General features: G+C 36.4%; 1 protein-coding gene across 6 annotated transcripts in view; it reads left to right on the top strand.

Annotated features, from left to right (window-relative positions):
• DHX57 (DExH-box helicase 57) overlaps nt 1-16,551 on the top strand; it is a 57,329-nt gene that overhangs the window by 26,668 nt on the left and 14,110 nt on the right. For all 6 annotated transcript variants that reach the window (XM_061211178.1, XM_061211183.1, XM_061211180.1 and 3 more), the window contains 8 exons: nt 1,716-1,849; nt 2,767-2,821; nt 4,491-4,696; nt 8,590-8,706; nt 11,355-11,451; nt 12,513-12,686; nt 13,312-13,512; nt 14,636-14,912. In XM_061211178.1, the coding sequence (XP_061067161.1) occupies nt 1,716-1,849; nt 2,767-2,821; nt 4,491-4,696; nt 8,590-8,706; nt 11,355-11,451; nt 12,513-12,686; nt 13,312-13,512; nt 14,636-14,912 (1,261 nt within the window). The remainder of the gene's footprint in view (nt 1-1,715; nt 1,850-2,766; nt 2,822-4,490; nt 4,697-8,589; nt 8,707-11,354; nt 11,452-12,512; nt 12,687-13,311; nt 13,513-14,635; nt 14,913-16,551) is intronic.

Raw genomic sequence — 16,551 nt, 5'->3', positions numbered from 1 at the left:
TATTAAATGTCAAGAAGAAGAATTTCTGTCCCTTATAGAATTGCTAATTACATGTTAACAATTTGTTCTGTTTTCTTCTGGGAGTATATTGGGAGTTAGCAGAGAGATGTATATCCACAAACACTATTGGGATTATATAGTGTTGTGTGCTGCATTTGATCTAATATTTAATATGAGAGCATGAACTGTCTTTGAAATTATTGCTAATAATTGCATGAGGAAATTCTAACGTGTGGATGTACCATAAATTACTTAACCATTTACCTATTGTTATATTATTTTCCTTTTCCCTAAAAAAGAAACAGAATAGTCATAAATGTAATTAAATTAGCTCATTAAAGAAAACTAAGTAGTTCAAGAATATACTCATTAAAAATTCAAACAATACAGATAAAGTGAAAGTCCCCTGTAACACTCCCAAACCATTCCTAGTCCCTGCCCCAGAGATAACTACGGTGATCAGATTGGTGATATGTCCTACTATACATTGACATATATGCTTGCTTTGTCAGAAATAGGTACTTTTATTTCCAGACCTTTTTTTTCTTATACAAATTATATATTCATTTAGTAAATTAACAAACATTTATTGAGCACCTACTATATCCCAGGCAGTGTTCTAGATACTGAGTAGTATCTTGTAGAACAAAATAACCAAAATCCCCATCCTCATGGAGCTTATATTCTAGTGAGAGAGCCCAACAATAAGCAAGATAAAGAAGTAAAATATAAAGTATGTTTGTTAAGTGCTAAGAAGAGAAAGGGTAATATGAAATGCAAGGGAGGGGAACATTTGAAATTTTAAACATGGTGGCCAGGGAAGGCCTAGCTGAAAAGGTACATTTTGAGTAAAGACTCCAAGAAAGTGAGTGAGTGAGCTACCTCTTGAATGTCTGGGAGAAGTCCTTTCTAGGCACATTAATAACATGTGCAAGGGACCTGGGGTCCATGTCTCAAAGACAGCAAGGAGGACAGTGTGGCTGGAGCCAAGTGATAAAGGGGGAGAGCAACAGGAAATGAGTAGTGAGGGTACAGATCATGTCACATAGGGCCTCGTTAGTGAGGACTTTGATAAAAAGTCGTTGAAGGATTTTGAGCAGAAGAGTGGCACAATCAGATTTACATTTGTGCAGAATTATTGGTCTACCATACTGAGAATAGATTTTAGGGGGGCAAGGGCTGAAACAGGGAGACCAGTTAGGACATTGCTGTTCTGCGGTACATATTGTTCTACAACTTGGGTTTTTTTCACTAACAATATCTCTTAGAGATGTTTTCATGTCTGTATCTAGAGCTCTACTTTATTCCTTTTATCTGCCTCATATTATTCCTTAGAATGGATGATAACTGTAATTAACCATTTCTTGGTTGATAGACATTTCGGTCGTTTCCACTGATTTACAAACAATGCTATAATGAATATCGTTGTATATACCTCTTTATGTACATGTAGATATCAAGAAGTGGAATTATCAAATGCAATGATGAATGCTGTTGGTATTTTGATTGGCACTACACTGAATTTAGTTTCTTTGGTGGGAAATTGATATCTTTATAACATTAAGTCTTCACATCTAGGAACATGACACATCTTTCTATGAGTGTTATAAATTTTTTTCACATAAGTCTTACACTTACTTGAAATATGTCAAAGGTTATTAATTTTCATGTATTAAATTTGTTTGATCCTCAGGTGTTTCTTTTATTTCCTCTAGTGACTTCTTACTGCTAGTTTTGAAAGACATTGTATTGCAGAGACCAACTCTTCAAGTTATTCTGATGAGTGCAACTTTAAACGCTGAGCTCTTTTCAGAATATTTTAATTCCTGCCCAGTTATCACTATACCAGGTGATTAAAATCCATCAGTAAATATGTATTGTCCTAATAAGCAAATATAATTATTTTAAAGTTCACTTGAGATATAAATGAATGAGTATTTATACCTCTTTCTAGAGAAGAATTGATTAGTTTATAACAAATAAAATCATAACCATATAATGAAATTAATAAAGAGGTAATGTTATATTCATTTGCTGGGAGATTTTAATTTATATGTGCTTTAAAAAAAAAAGTCTAGGTTATTAGGATTTCTAGCATTCTGTTGTGTTTAACATCAAAATGTGTGTTTATAATGGTAATCTATCATAAAGGGAAAAGTTGTATCTGTGTATAGCATATTTGTTCATTGCTGGTTCTACTAAACTTCTGGATATTGGTCCACTCTGGGAGTAAGTGAAATTGGATAGTCTGTGTCTTCTTTTGGTGCTTTCACAGTCTCATTGTGGGATTAATTTATCACCTTGGGCTTTGGTTTATCATTCTGCATTTGATTGCTAAAGAACAATTTGGAAACACTGAGTGGTGAATAATTCGTTCTAGTTATAGAGGATATCAACAGTAGATTTAAAGATGAAATTCTATGCTTGATCTAGAATACAGTTGTTGACTGTTTAAAGGTCCCCTGCAGGGAAGAAGAGGGGGATTAAAAGGTTTAACAGATTTTTTTTTTTTAAAGGTTAAAAAAAGTCTTATTAGCAAATGATCATCTCTCCAACTATGCACTTCTGTTTTATTTACTAACTGGAATCTACTCCTTCCATTTTTATCATGAAAAGCTTGTTTTGAATACTTGTAAGACCACAGAGTAAATATAGTACCTTATTGTGCCAAGCTTCGTTTTAAGACAATTTTGCATATACAAACAGTTTCAAGATAGTTGAACGGGTATTCTGAGACTTTCCTGTTTTATTTTCGTGTTTTCCTAGGTCGTACATTTCCTGTTGATCAATTTTTTCTGGAAGATGCAATTGCTGTGACAAGGTAAGGAAGATATTAATTAAAGTTTGGTGAAAGTCCTTGAAAACAGAATTACTATTTTACCTCAGTGTGCCTGGATACTAATAAATGGGTTAATTTTTCTTCTAATTTTTCAATTTGAGCATTTTGTTTTCCCCTTTCAGTGAATATTTATTATACAAATTATTTGAATTCAAAGGCAATATTATATATTAAGAGTACTGACTCAGGAATCCCTAATGTAGACTAAGGACCTTGGGTGATAATGATGTATGGATCTCAGTTCATCAGTTTTAACAAATGTACCACTCGGGTTGGGGATATTGCTAATGGGGGAGGCTATGCATAGGGGAGGGAGCAGGGGGTATATGGGGAATCTCTGTACCTTCTGCTCAGTATTGCTGTGAACCTAAAACTGCTTTAAAAAGTAAAGTCTGTTTAAAAAATGATGGGGAATTCCCTGGCGGTCCAGTGGTTAGGACTCGGCGATTTTATTGCGGTATCTTGGGTTCAATCCCTGGTCGGGGAACTAAGATCCCACAAGCCATGTGGCATGGCCAAAAAAATCAAATAAAATGAAAATAAATAAAAAATTAAAAATGATGGACCAAATCTATGGAGAATTTAACATGGAAAAAAAAAGTACTAATTCTGCAGACAGACTGCTAGTATTTAAATCCCTGTACCTACCAATGTAACATTGGTGAGTAGCTTAATCTCTCTGTGACTTAGTTTCATCATATGTAAAGTGAGCATATTAATAGTAGCCTCTTCAAGAGTTATGAGGATTAGTTAATACTTGGAGTTAATACTTGCAAAGTGCTTAGAACTGTGCCTGGCATCTATCAAATGCTTTATATATGTTAGCTATTATTATCATTATTATTCTGCCTTCAAGGATTTTGCAGTACATATGAGTGTATAAGTTCTATACCGGATAGAAGGTGGTAATGTCTATTGGATACCAACAGATTTCTCCCCTCTGAAAGCTCTGCTTCCTCTTCCTACTCTTTGACCTTGAAGATTCCCCAGGGTTTTATCCTTGCACTGTTTCTTCTCACTGTTAAATTCTTGCTTGGTTCTCTAAGACTCATGTGATTTCAGCTGTCACCCCTGTGCTGAGAACTCCCAGATGGGTATCTTCATTCCTGACCTCTGAGCTCCAGAATGGAAACACCTTTGATGTCTGACACCTTAAACTCAACCCAGAATTTTTTCTTTCTCTCTGCTCCTTCCATTCCTAATAAGCCCCCTCCTAATTCTACGTTATTCAGTGATACAGTATTCTCAAGCTAAAAACCCCAAAACAGTGGCTCTCAAACTTTAGTGTGCAGTAAGCATACTTGGGGAGCTTATTAAAATTGTTGTTTTGTGGGCCCAATCCCACTTCCATTGAATGTGAATCTCTGGGGAAATGATCTTTCAGCTAGTTTCCCTGTCTTTTTTCTCTCACTTTTCCAAATTCACTGCCTCCAGAATTATCTTAAAACAGAGCCAAAAGCATTCCAGTGTGTTCCCCACCAGCAATAGGGCACGGCAGACAGAATCCTGGACTGGTGGAAGAGTAGCACATGAACTGGGCAGAAGCAGAGCAACATTCTGCTGAATGGGCGCGGAAGACAGGTGAATAGTGTCATTCCTCCCCAGCAGACCCGCATCCACACCCACACATTTCTTTGTCTTCTTTCCTCAGGTATGTGTTACAGGATGGGAGCCCGTATGCGCGCTCCATGAAACAGATGTCAAAGGAGAAGCTCAAGGCAAGGCGCAGCAGAACCGCATTTGAGGAGGTGGAGGAGGACCTGCGCTTCTCCCTGCACCTCCACGATCAGGATTCCACCAAAGATGCCGTGCCAGATCAACAGTTAGATTTTAAGCAGCTCCTGGCCCGCTATAAAGGTAATGTGCTTCCTGGGGGGAATATTACAGTTTTGCCAAAGATAACTAGTTTTTCTCACGCCATGATCCAGAGGAAGAAAAATGTGGCTCTTGTTTCATAGTTACCTTGTCTTTAGTTCATCAGAACAACCTTAAACTTAGAAAAATAACAGTTCTAATACATATTAGATTAAAATTGTTATTGTATTTACCAGTGGGTTTTTTCCTGATTATAAACGTGTTCATTATAGAAAAATTGGGAGGTAGTAAAATATAAATTATATTCTTGAGTGTTTTGTAACTTTGCATTTTGATATGATTTCAAATTCAGAATTAAAAATTTGCAAGACTACAGTGAACTCTCATATATCCTTTACCCTGATTCACCAATTATTAACATTTTGCTTCATTTGCTTTATTATTTGCTCTGGGTGCATATATATATATTTTTCCTGAATGTTTTGAGGGTAAATTGCAGATATGATGCTCCTTAACCCCCAATATTTCAGTATGTATTTCCTAAGAACAAGGACATCCTCTTACATAACAATAGGATATGGGAATTACCTGGCGGTCCAGGGGTTAGGACTCTGGCGCTTTCACTGCCGGGGCCCGGGTTCAATATCTGGTCGGGGAACTAAGACCCCACAAGCTGCACGGCATGGCCAAAAACAAAAACAAACAATAGGACATGATCAAAATGAAAACATTTAACACTAATACAGTACTACTGTTTAATCCACAGTCCATATTCTAATTTTGTCAATTATTTCAATAATGTCCTTTATTTTTTAAGTGGTACAGGATCCAACCCAAGATTATATATTGCATTCAGTCATCATGTATCTTTAGTTTCCTTCTACCTGGAGAAATTTTCCAGCCTTTATTTTTCTTCTATGATTTACATTTTTAAGGAGTTTGGGCCAATTATTTTGTAGAATGTCCCTCTGTTTGGGTTTATCTAACGTTGCCCCATGATTAATTTTAGGTTATGCATTTCTGGTTAGAAAACCACAGAAACAATGTTGAGTCCTTCTCAGTGCATCATATCAGGAGGCACATGATGTTGGTTTGTCCCATTAGTAGCAGTATTAACTTTGATCACCTGGTTAAGGTGATGCCTACGTTTCTCCTCTGTGTAGTTACTATTTATTCCCTGTTTAGTTAATAAGTCAGTTGTGGAGAGAGATTTGAAACTATTTATCCTATAATATCCTCAAAATTTCACCCACTAGTTTTAGCATTATTCAATAGGCCTCAAAAATGACATCTTTTTTTAGGGCCCACCCTGTGCTGAGCATTTTTTTTTTTTTTTTTTTTTTTAAACATGTAATGGGCTTACTGTATTTCTTATTTATTTATTTATTTATTTTTATTTTTGGCTGTGTTGGGTCTTCGTTTCTGTGCGAGGGCTTTCTCTAGTTGCGGCGAGCGGGGGCCACTCTTCATCGCGGTGCACGGGCCTCTCACTATCGCGGCCCCTCTTGTTGCGGAGCACAGGCTCCAGACGCGCAGGCTCAGTAGTTATGGCTCACGGGCCCAGTTGCTCCGCGGCATGTGGGATCTTCCCAGACCAGGGCTCGAACCTGTGTCCCCTGCATTGGCAGGCAGACTCTCAACCACTGTGCCACCAGGGAAGCCCTGAGCATTTTTATATATGTTGTTAGGTGCTCCCTCCTCCCATGCCAGACTCCACCCAGCTTTGTTCCTAGATAGTCTTCCATACGTTCAGCTGGGCTGAACCCATAGAAACCCTAAGGTTACTACTTTTGCTTTCTTCCTAAAGCCTAGACAGGTCTCAGTTGCCTTTCCTGCTCTCTTTTCCGTGGACTGCCACCCCAACTCCTCTTGGTCCTTCCAAAAAAAAAAAAAAGGTGTTTACCTTTCAAGGAGTAAGAGCCCTCAACCCCTGTTACTGCTTCTATAGCAGAAAAGGCAAGTGAGTTTTCCTTTTTCTCCTTCCACCAAAGATGCAGTCCTGCATGGGAAATGGTAATCATAAAGGAATTAGGGCATTAGCCATTTGTTCTGCTGTTTAGGAAGATATACATGGCTCCCAAACATTTCACTTAATCTTCCCAACATCCTGAGAAGTAAGGTTAAGAGCATAGACTTGTATCTTACAGACCTGGATTCGACTCCCCAGGCTCTCATAAAACCAGTTATATGCAAGTTCCTCATCCTCTCTATTCCTCAGTTTCCTTATCTATAAAATGCCTGTTATTTAGGAGATTAAATAAGATAATACAAATCCACAGCATAGTGCCCAGAGCTAGTAAGTGCAGATTTGTGATTCTAATGAAAATGTCTGACTCAAATGTTTGTGTTCTTTCTGTACATCATACCAGCTGACAATTCCCATTTCCTTATTCTATTAAATAGTTAACAGGAAAATCTCTTTGGTTTCTCTTTTGAAATTCCAGAGTTTTCTTTAAGAATTATGACTGGATCTAAGCCACGGTCTTTCTAATGTCAAGCACAGAGATATCAAAGTTCAGAAAGCACCTCTGAGAACTCTTTTCTAAGGATTTGAGGTTGGGAAACCTGGCTCTACCACTAGCTTCTGTATGATGCTGGGCTGATTGATCACTTAGCTTCTCCGAGTCTCCTCTTCCCTGTGAAACAAAGACTTTATCTAGTTGATCTCAGTGCTCTCTTTCAGAAAATTAAACAGTGTTCCCTAGCTCGATTTTTAAAACTTTTTCTAGTTAAAAAATAATAATAATCAGTCTTTTAAAATATATAAATGATTAGTAAAACCTGCCAAACTATTAAAAACATTTTTTTTAATGATTTTCATTTCCCTTTTTTTCAGTTAGCTGATTCTTTCTCCTTTTTGAAAAGTCTGGCTATTTGGAATCTTGGCAAATAAAAATGATTCCTGCTCTGCCTTCCACACCCAACCACACTTTTGCTTGTGTAGCTTATTTCTTCCTTTCTTTCATTTTTTACCAACATAGGGTTCACTCTTCAGAACAACATTGTTTAGCAACTGCTTTTGCCTCTCTTCAAGCTTTTCAGCAAAGCGTAGAAAGCTTCCCTTCATTCATACCAACTACAGTTATTTTGCTCCAGTTAGACTCTATTTCAGGTGATGGGTCATTAGAAAGAACTAAAAAGAAAGGGCAGCCGTCTTCAGAGAATTAGTCTCCCCAGGCATATGCTGTTTGTTTTTAAAAGAGCTGAGGCTTATAGTACAACACAAGGAAGTATATCTTTTACTAGGCTTCCGATGAATTAGAAGGAGATTGTAGACCCTTAACCTGAGGGTCAATGGGTAGACTTCAGGGGTACTGGTGAAGCCGTTAAAATCACATGTATTTTTCAGGGAAGATTCATAACTTTTATGATTTTCTCAAGGAACCTAAAAGTTAAAAGTCACTGTTGTAAAGTTGCTGCTGTAAAGTCACTGTTGTAAAGTAAAGCTGTGGCCTCTGTGCACTGATTTTCACAGTTACTGTTGCCTGGACTTTTGGCTGATCTGACTCACAAGTTGATTGAATCTGGAAGGGTTTTCTGAAATATATTTGATATATTTATATATCAAATGTATTTGAGATATATATATATATAATATATTTATATAATATATAAATATATATAATACATGTATATCTGAAATATATATAAAATATATTTTATATGATAGATAAAAGGGGAAGGAAAGAGAAAAGTTAAAAGTTGCCTCTCTCGGTCTTTCCAGCAGGGGCAGGAGCCTGCTCTTTGGGTCATTGTTCAAGCAAAAAGTGCTTCTAATGAGCCTGTATTTTCTGAGAGACTGAAGGAAAAAAGTTCATTTCAGTACATTAAATGTGAACATCTATGTTATTAAATGAAATCAAGACACCCACCTAGTTCCCAGGCATATTTTCTTCAATAAGGTGTAACTATCCTGATTTTTACCTTTCTTTCAGGGGTTAGCAAATCAGTCATCAGAACAATGTCCATTATGGATTTTGAAAAGGTTAATCTTGAATTAATCGAGGCCTTGTTAGAGTGGATTGTGGATGGAAAGCACTCCTACCCTCCAGGTAACTGCTGCCTGTCTTAAGTGTGAGATGGCAAAGGGCAGGGAGTCTACCTCCTGAGATGGTGGGGATTGTGGGGACAGCCTCTCTTCCTGGAGCCCTCGCCCCAGTTCCTCACCTTTTCACCCCCAGTTGTGTGTAAAGTTGCTTATTAGGTTTTTCAGGAGGAAATTTTACCGTTTACCTTTTGAGGAAGTTTTACCTTTTACCCACTGAGCAAAAAGATGTTAACAATACAAAGTCCAAAATGAAGAAGGCTGAAAAGAAGGCCTGGGTGTCCACATGTCAACACTCAGTCCCTGGCTAAATGGGAGTCTAATAATGAGTGTTTGAATCATGTGAAGACTCTACACCTGGAGGCCACAGGGCAATGGGGTTAAGAGAACAGGCTTTGGAAAGTCTGATAAAATTCCCTGCTACTCCGAGCTCTGTAACCTTGGATAATAAAGTCCTTATCTTTTCTATGCCTCAGGCTCCTTGTTTGTAAAATGAAGACAATAATAAATCCTCTATGTTGAGGATTAAAAGAAACCATATACAAAGCACTTAGCACAGTGCCTGACATATATTTAATGCCCAGTAGCTACTACCCCTAACAATATTACAGTTATGCTAGTATATTCATCATTGTTATTATTATCACTGTTACTACTACTAGTCCTACTATTAAAACACAGAGCAATCCCTGCTTTCCCCTTGCTCACTGTCTTCCCAGTGGCCTTTTTACCTCATTTGTAGTCTGTTATCTCCAGAATGAATGTCCCAGATCTTCTCATAACTGAATCCTTCACATCATTCAGGTTTCCAACAAATGTCTTCTCTTCAGAGGAGTCTTCTCTGACCACCCTATCTGTTGTCTCTCCCCTCACTCTATCACAATATCCAAAAATGGTTTTCATTTTCATTTTCATTATAGCACTTAACACTATCCAAAATTATAGTTCCGCTTACTGATGGTCTCCTTCAGTAGAATGTAAGCTCTTTAAGAATAAGAATTTCTTGTGCACCACTGTATTCCTCAGACCCTAGAACAGAATCTGGAATCTTTAGGTATGGAGTAAATATTTGTTGCATGAATAGATGCAGCCATTGTTGAGTGATAATTAAGTGGAATCATAGATCAGAAAACTACATTATATGCTCATTACACAGTGCTTAATGACTGCCCTCTTCTGATTAGATCTTAATCATTATGTGGTATTTTCTAAGGAAACATGTGAGCCACATAAAATTATTGAAGTGCCTTGTTTCTCATTCCTTGGCAAGTAGCCATTGTTTGCTAATGCATTATCACTGGATTGAATATCTTATTTCATCCCAAAGGAAAAGACTATTATTGAAAAACATCAAGTATAGCAGCCAAAAAGAAATGTTAGAAAATTATCTGGATTCAAAGCAAAGTTGATGTAGTGATTAGGCAGTTGGTGATACATTTGTGAATATTAAAGATATCCTTGATACAGATGGCCAAGCCATGAGGGCAGAGCAGATCAGAAGGCACATAAAAATACAGACAAATTTTCTTTTCCATCCATATAGATTATTTTACCACTCTTAAATTTTGTGCTACTTTAGTAGAGAGAAGCATGGGGTATGTAATGGAAAAAGCATGGATCTGGTACCAGAAACCCTATATTTGTTTTCATACTCCCCTCTTATTAAGTTCTGTGACCTGACCATGTCACTGAGTCACCTTAAGGGTACTATTAATCTTCTTAACGGGTGGTTATGAGGATCAAATGAGATAATATATGTGAACATTCTTTGTAAACTATGAAGTACAGTATTAAAACCAACCCTGAAAGATAATCTTTTGTCCTTCTTACTTCAGAGTTCAATTTTTGTAATAATTTAGTTTCCTTATTTATTTAGTGGGGAGAATAACCGTGATAAATTATTGGTCATGAGTTCCTTGTGGGCAGATCTTTGTTTTATATTCCATTGTACCTAGCACAGAGCTGACAAAGACACCCAATAAATATTTGTGGGATTAAAGGCGGGGTTAGTGAAGACAGTGTCAATTTCCTCTGTGAATAAAGCACAAAAGGAGGTGACTGTTGCTGAGTGACTGCTCTTGGCACAGAAATACACTGTAATCAGTTATCATTGCTTATTTTCTTTAATGTAAAATTTTAAAGCCCATAAACCATTATTATGGCATGGTAAGTTAATATACTGCCTTTTCAACACATATCTGAATTTAGATTACCAGATTGGCTGGCCAATTATAGTTTCTTTTTCTCATTTCCAATAAAATGTTTATGGATTTTATTTACTAATGGGGAGAAGAGTCTTCCTGTCATATAAGATTAGAAGGATAACTCTTTCTATAGAAACAGAATGTCAGTGGCCAGTGCACTGAAGAAGTATGTTTAAAGAGCTTTGCTAATGATTCTTGTATAACGTAAGGCATTATATTTTTCTACACATCATTTCTTTTTGTTTTCAAAAGATATAGTACCTCATTCATTCTGTAGTTATTAAGTCAGAAAATATATTGTAAAAGTTTGTTTTCCATTTAGTTCCCTGGGGACTTTACAAAGAAAAGAAAATTGTGAAAAATCTCAGATTACATTTTTCATTTAAAATTATAATCTGTATTAGTTTTTTCTTTTTCACATCTATCAGATTGATTCTTTTTATATACCCAGGTGCTATACTTGTATTTTTACCGGGACTAGCAGAAATCAAAATGCTTTATGAACAGCTACAGTCTAATTCTCTATTCAACAACAGACGTAGTAATCGGTAAGTTAATTGCTTTCTATATTCTTAATCATCTATTGCAGTTATGTGTGAAAATGAATAACCAGAAAGATCTCTTTGACTGTCATCACCCTCTTTCGACCCTGGTGTCACTGCTCAAGAATATGTTATGCCAGCTGGGAATAGACAAAGCAGTTTGTTCCAGGGAGTCAGTCATTTCCATTCCATTATATAAAAATGTTTCTCTTCACTTAGCGTAGTGACTCAGCAAAATTGCATGTGCAGTTAACCCTAGAACAACACGGGTTTGAACTGCATGGGTCCACTTATACATGGATTTTTTTCAATGGTAAATACTATAGTACTACATGATACATGGTTAGTTAAATCCATGGATGCAGAACCACAGATACAGAGGAACCACATATACAAAGGGCCAACTATAAATTATACATGGATTTTTGACTGCACAGAGGATTGGCCTTCCCTAATCCACGTATTTTTCAAGGGTCAACTGTAATTTCAGTTGCCAGATACTGGGGATTGGAGAAGCCAGTGTTAATAACAACAAAGAAATGCTACCATTTTGAGAAAAAATAATTTTCAGTGGTTCCTATTCCAGTAGTAAGACAGACTGGGTGTGTCTTCATATCTAAGGGGACACTACTTGACAGATGAATACCCCCTAGAAATATAAGACTGAAGTTTCTTAGCATACATGACTGTCTCTGTCTCTCTTTCTCTGAATTTAAAGGTAGGGAAAAAAATGATTCTTTGTTGGTTAGTGTGCTCCAGGCTTGTTACTTGTAGAATGTCAACTCTTTAGTCCTCTTGTCAACTATTTAGTCCTCTTGATTATTTACTAGTGAATTATACTCCAGTTTTTCCCAAGCTGATGCAAGGTTTTTAGTTCATAGAACTGAGTAAATATTTTTTAAGGGTCAGAAAGAACTTTCGCATTTAGAAGACCTGGGCCTTGAGGACAGGTTGTGGAGAAGCTGCTGATTTTTGGAGTCACATTGTTAGTTTTAATAGAAATTCACCCATTATAACACAATTTCAGTGTTTTGTACTAGAACACTAAATCCTTTTTTTTTTTTTAGATGTGTTGTCCACCCACTTCATTCATCTTTATCCAGTGAAGAGCAGCAGGCTGTGTTTGTAAAACCGCCTGTGGGTGTAACTAAGATTATAATTTCCACCAACATTGCTGAGACATCCATAACCATCGATGATGTGGTCTATGTCATCGATTCTGGGAAAATGAAAGAAAAGAGGTATCTTTTGGTGATGTAAGAGAGGGGCTAACGATGCCTCATTTGGAGCACCACAGCTGTTAAAGGCTAATGCTATTAAGCTACATGGATTACTGTTTGAAAAAATACTTTATGAAAACTCTCTGTAGATATATGAATGATTCTGTAGCTAGGATCATGAATCTTATATTCAAACAGAGGTAGAAATTTTAAGTTTTTACCTTAGAAATAATTATTTTTCCTCTTTTTCTTATATGCTTTACATGTGCTTGAATGAAAAAGAATTGGTATGGGAGGTGATGGATATGTTAATTACCAAAAGGTTGGTAATCATTTCACAATGTATACATATATCAAAACATCACATTGTACACCTTAAATATATATAATTTTTATTTGTCGAAAATAAATTAAATGAAAAAAAATTTTTTTTTAAATTGAATAAAGAAACTGTATGTAGTATATAGTACAGAAACCATTTAAATTAGCACAAAGTGCTCCCACCAGGGACTCAACTACCCCAGAACATGCGGGACACTGTCCTTCTACAGAAGTAGGATGGTTCATCTATTCTGTCCATGCTAAGTAAAATTTTGGCCACATTTTTATAAAGTAACTGCTTTCTACCTTTTCTTTTACTTTATAGATATGATGCTAGCAAAGGGATGGAAAGTTTAGAGGATACTTTTGTCTCTCAAGCCAATGCCCTGCAAAGAAGAGGTCGAGCAGGTCGTGTTGCATCTGGGGTCTGCTTCCATTTATTCACCAGCCATCACTTCAGTCACCAGCTTCTAAAGCAGCAGCTACCAGAAATACAAAGAGTGCCATTGGAACAACTCTGTCTAAGGTACATCTTGATCCTTGTGTTCTGCTTCCAAAAGGTCCCAACGTTTCTCACCCTAAGTTCCATGTTTTCTTTTTCTTAGTAGAAGATGTTTTGCTAAGCGTGGACTTGGATGTCCACGCTTCAGTATTGCCTTTACCATTCCTTTTAACTTTCTACACATAAAGATCTCTTGCATTGCAGAGGATGGCCCTAAAATAGAGCTTAAGAATACATTTATAAGTCAGGAAAGTAATCTAACGTATCAAGAAATTTCTGCTAGGGCAACACCAACATTAAATCATCGCAGGGGGAAATCTGCACCCTCATTATCAGAACAAAGTGAACAAAAGCAATTTGAAAACACCATTATTTACCTGATGAACAAACAAGAACAAATACCATAAAATAGGATTTAATGAATGAATGATTAAACTCAGTGTTGTTGAAGCTGGAGAACCTTTGGTTCAACCTTTCTGAAACTTTGCATAGTGTATATAAGAGGTCTAAAACTATCCATGCTCTTTGACCGAGTCATTATTTTGAGGGAGTATGCCCATAAAATGTTTACCCAAAGGGAAAAAAGTTACTTGTACAAAGATGTTACAGCTCTTCTTTTATCCAGTAGGTGTATTTTGAGAGCCTTCCATTACATTAGTAAAAATGTAAAGGAATTATAAGTGAAATAAATAAACTTTATATATGTTAGATTTTTCTCTTTCTAAAATTGCCTAAATTCATAATTTAAAACAGCTTTTCAAGAGCTGTCACAAGGCAGGACACAATGCAGATTAATTTTATAAACAATTATTATTCAATTTCAGATGTGGGAAAGAGAGTAGGTGGATCATTTGAATTTTATTTCATGATTTGAACCCACTGTTATAGAAAAAAGCATTTTGGAAGTTTACAGAGAGAAATTTATTCTGAATCTCAGTAAATTTCAGAATCTGAAAGTGTTTCTGTAATTTATTGCTAGGAGAAGTAAAAGAGATTTTTTAAAAATTTATTTAAACTGGCATTGTTTGGTTTATGAAAGCATATATTTGGGAAATTATAAATTATTTTCATTCACAGAAGAAGCTTACTTCTTTGTGTCATCCCACCAGAAATAAAAATGACAAATTGTTTTGTTTTCTTTTTTCAGAATTAAAATTTTAGAGATGTTTAGCACTCATAATCTCCAATCTGTGTTCTCTCGGCTCATTGAACCCCCGCACATCGATTCTCTCTGTGCCTCAAAAATACGATTACGAGACTTGGGAGCATTAACTCCAGATGAAAAACTGACCCCTCTAGGGTATCACTTGGCCTCTCTGCCCGTAGATGTGAGAATCGGAAAACTAATGCTGTTTGGGTCTATCTTCCGCTGTTTGGATCCTGCTCTCACCATTGCTGCGAGTTTAGCTTTTAAGTCTCCTTTTGTAAGTAAACAGCATTCATCTGAACTGGAGTCCGTAAGTCTCTAAGGGGACCATGGGGGCTTCAGGGTTATGTGAGCCCCCTAATACTTTTCTTGTGAGTATATTATATGTGACTCTTTCAGGGCACAATGTCTCTTAACTTTTATTGGATCCTCAAAGAAATCCATGCCCCAAATAAAGGTTAAGAACTAGAGAGCCAGCTTATTTAAATCATCTAAATGTGCTTTTTATGTATCTGCTTTACTTGCTCATTATAGGAAAACCAGAAAAGCAAGCAAGCAAAAAGTGCCCCTGCCTGATTTTAAAAAACAATAAATATATTGGACTACTTTTTTCAACAGCTTTATTGAAATATAATCCACCCATGTAAAGTGTACATTAGTTTTTAGTATTGTGCAGTCATCACTCTAGTCAGTTTTAGAACGTTTTTATCACTTCATAAAAAAAAACCTCTTAAGGGCAGGACAGGAATAAAGACGCAGACGTAGAGAATGGACTTGAGGACACGGGGAGGGGGAAAGGTAAACTGGGACGAAGTGAAAGAGTGGCATGGACATATACACACTACCAAATGTAAAATAGATAGCTAGTGGGAAGCAGCCACATAGCACAGGGAGATCAGCTCGGTGCTTTGTGACCACCTAGAGGGGTGGGATAGGGAGGGTGGGAGGGAGACACAAGAGGGAGGAGATATGGGGATATATGTATACGTATAGCTGATTCACTTTCTTATAAAGCAGAAACTAACATACCACTGTAAAGCAATTATACTCCAATAAAGATGTTAAAAAACAAAAAACAAAAAACAACCTCTTAGCTGTCACTTTCCTATTTCCCTCCAACCCCCCTATCCACTCCATTCATAGATAACCACCAATCTCCTTTCTGTGTTCATAGATTTGCCTCTTCTGGACATTTCATATTAATGAAACAATATAATATATAGTGTTTTGTGATCGGCTTCTTCACTTAGCATAATGCTTTTAAGACTCATCTATGTTATAGCATGTATCAGTGCTTCATTCCTTTTATGGCCAAATAATATTCCTTTGTATGGGTATACCACATTTCGTTTATCCGTTCAGCACTTGAAGGACATTTGGGATTGTTTCCACCTTTGGCTATAAACATTCATGTACAAGTTTTTATGTGAACATATGTTTTCATTTGTCTTGGGTGTATACCTAGGAGTGAAATTATTAGGTCAAATACTATTTAACTTTTTGAGGAACTTCCAGACTCTTCCAGAGTAGCGGCATTTTACATTCCACCAGCATTTAATCAGGATTATAATTTTTCCACATCCTTACTAACACTTGTTATTATCTGACTTTTTTATTATAACTGTCCTAGGTGGTGTGAATTTGTGGTTTTTGATCTGTATTTCTCTAATGGCTAATGATATTAAACATCTTTTCATTTTCTTATTGTCCATTTGTATATCTGTCAAGAAATGTCTATTCAGATAGTTTGCCCATTTTTTAATTGTGTTATTTGTCCTTTTATTATTGAGTTATAAGAGTTCTTTATATATTCTGGATATAAGTTCCTTAACAGATACATGATTTGCAAATATTTTCTCCTATACTATGGGTTGCCTTTTTCACTTTCTTGATCTGTTCTTTGAAATACAAAAGTT

This window comes from Eubalaena glacialis, chromosome 14, assembly GCF_028564815.1.
Source record: "Eubalaena glacialis isolate mEubGla1 chromosome 14, mEubGla1.1.hap2.+ XY, whole genome shotgun sequence".
In the NCBI taxonomy this organism is placed as follows: Eukaryota; Metazoa; Chordata; class Mammalia; order Artiodactyla; family Balaenidae; genus Eubalaena; species Eubalaena glacialis.
Note: the sequence above shows the minus strand (reverse complement) of the source record. Positions and strands in the feature narration are given on the sequence as shown.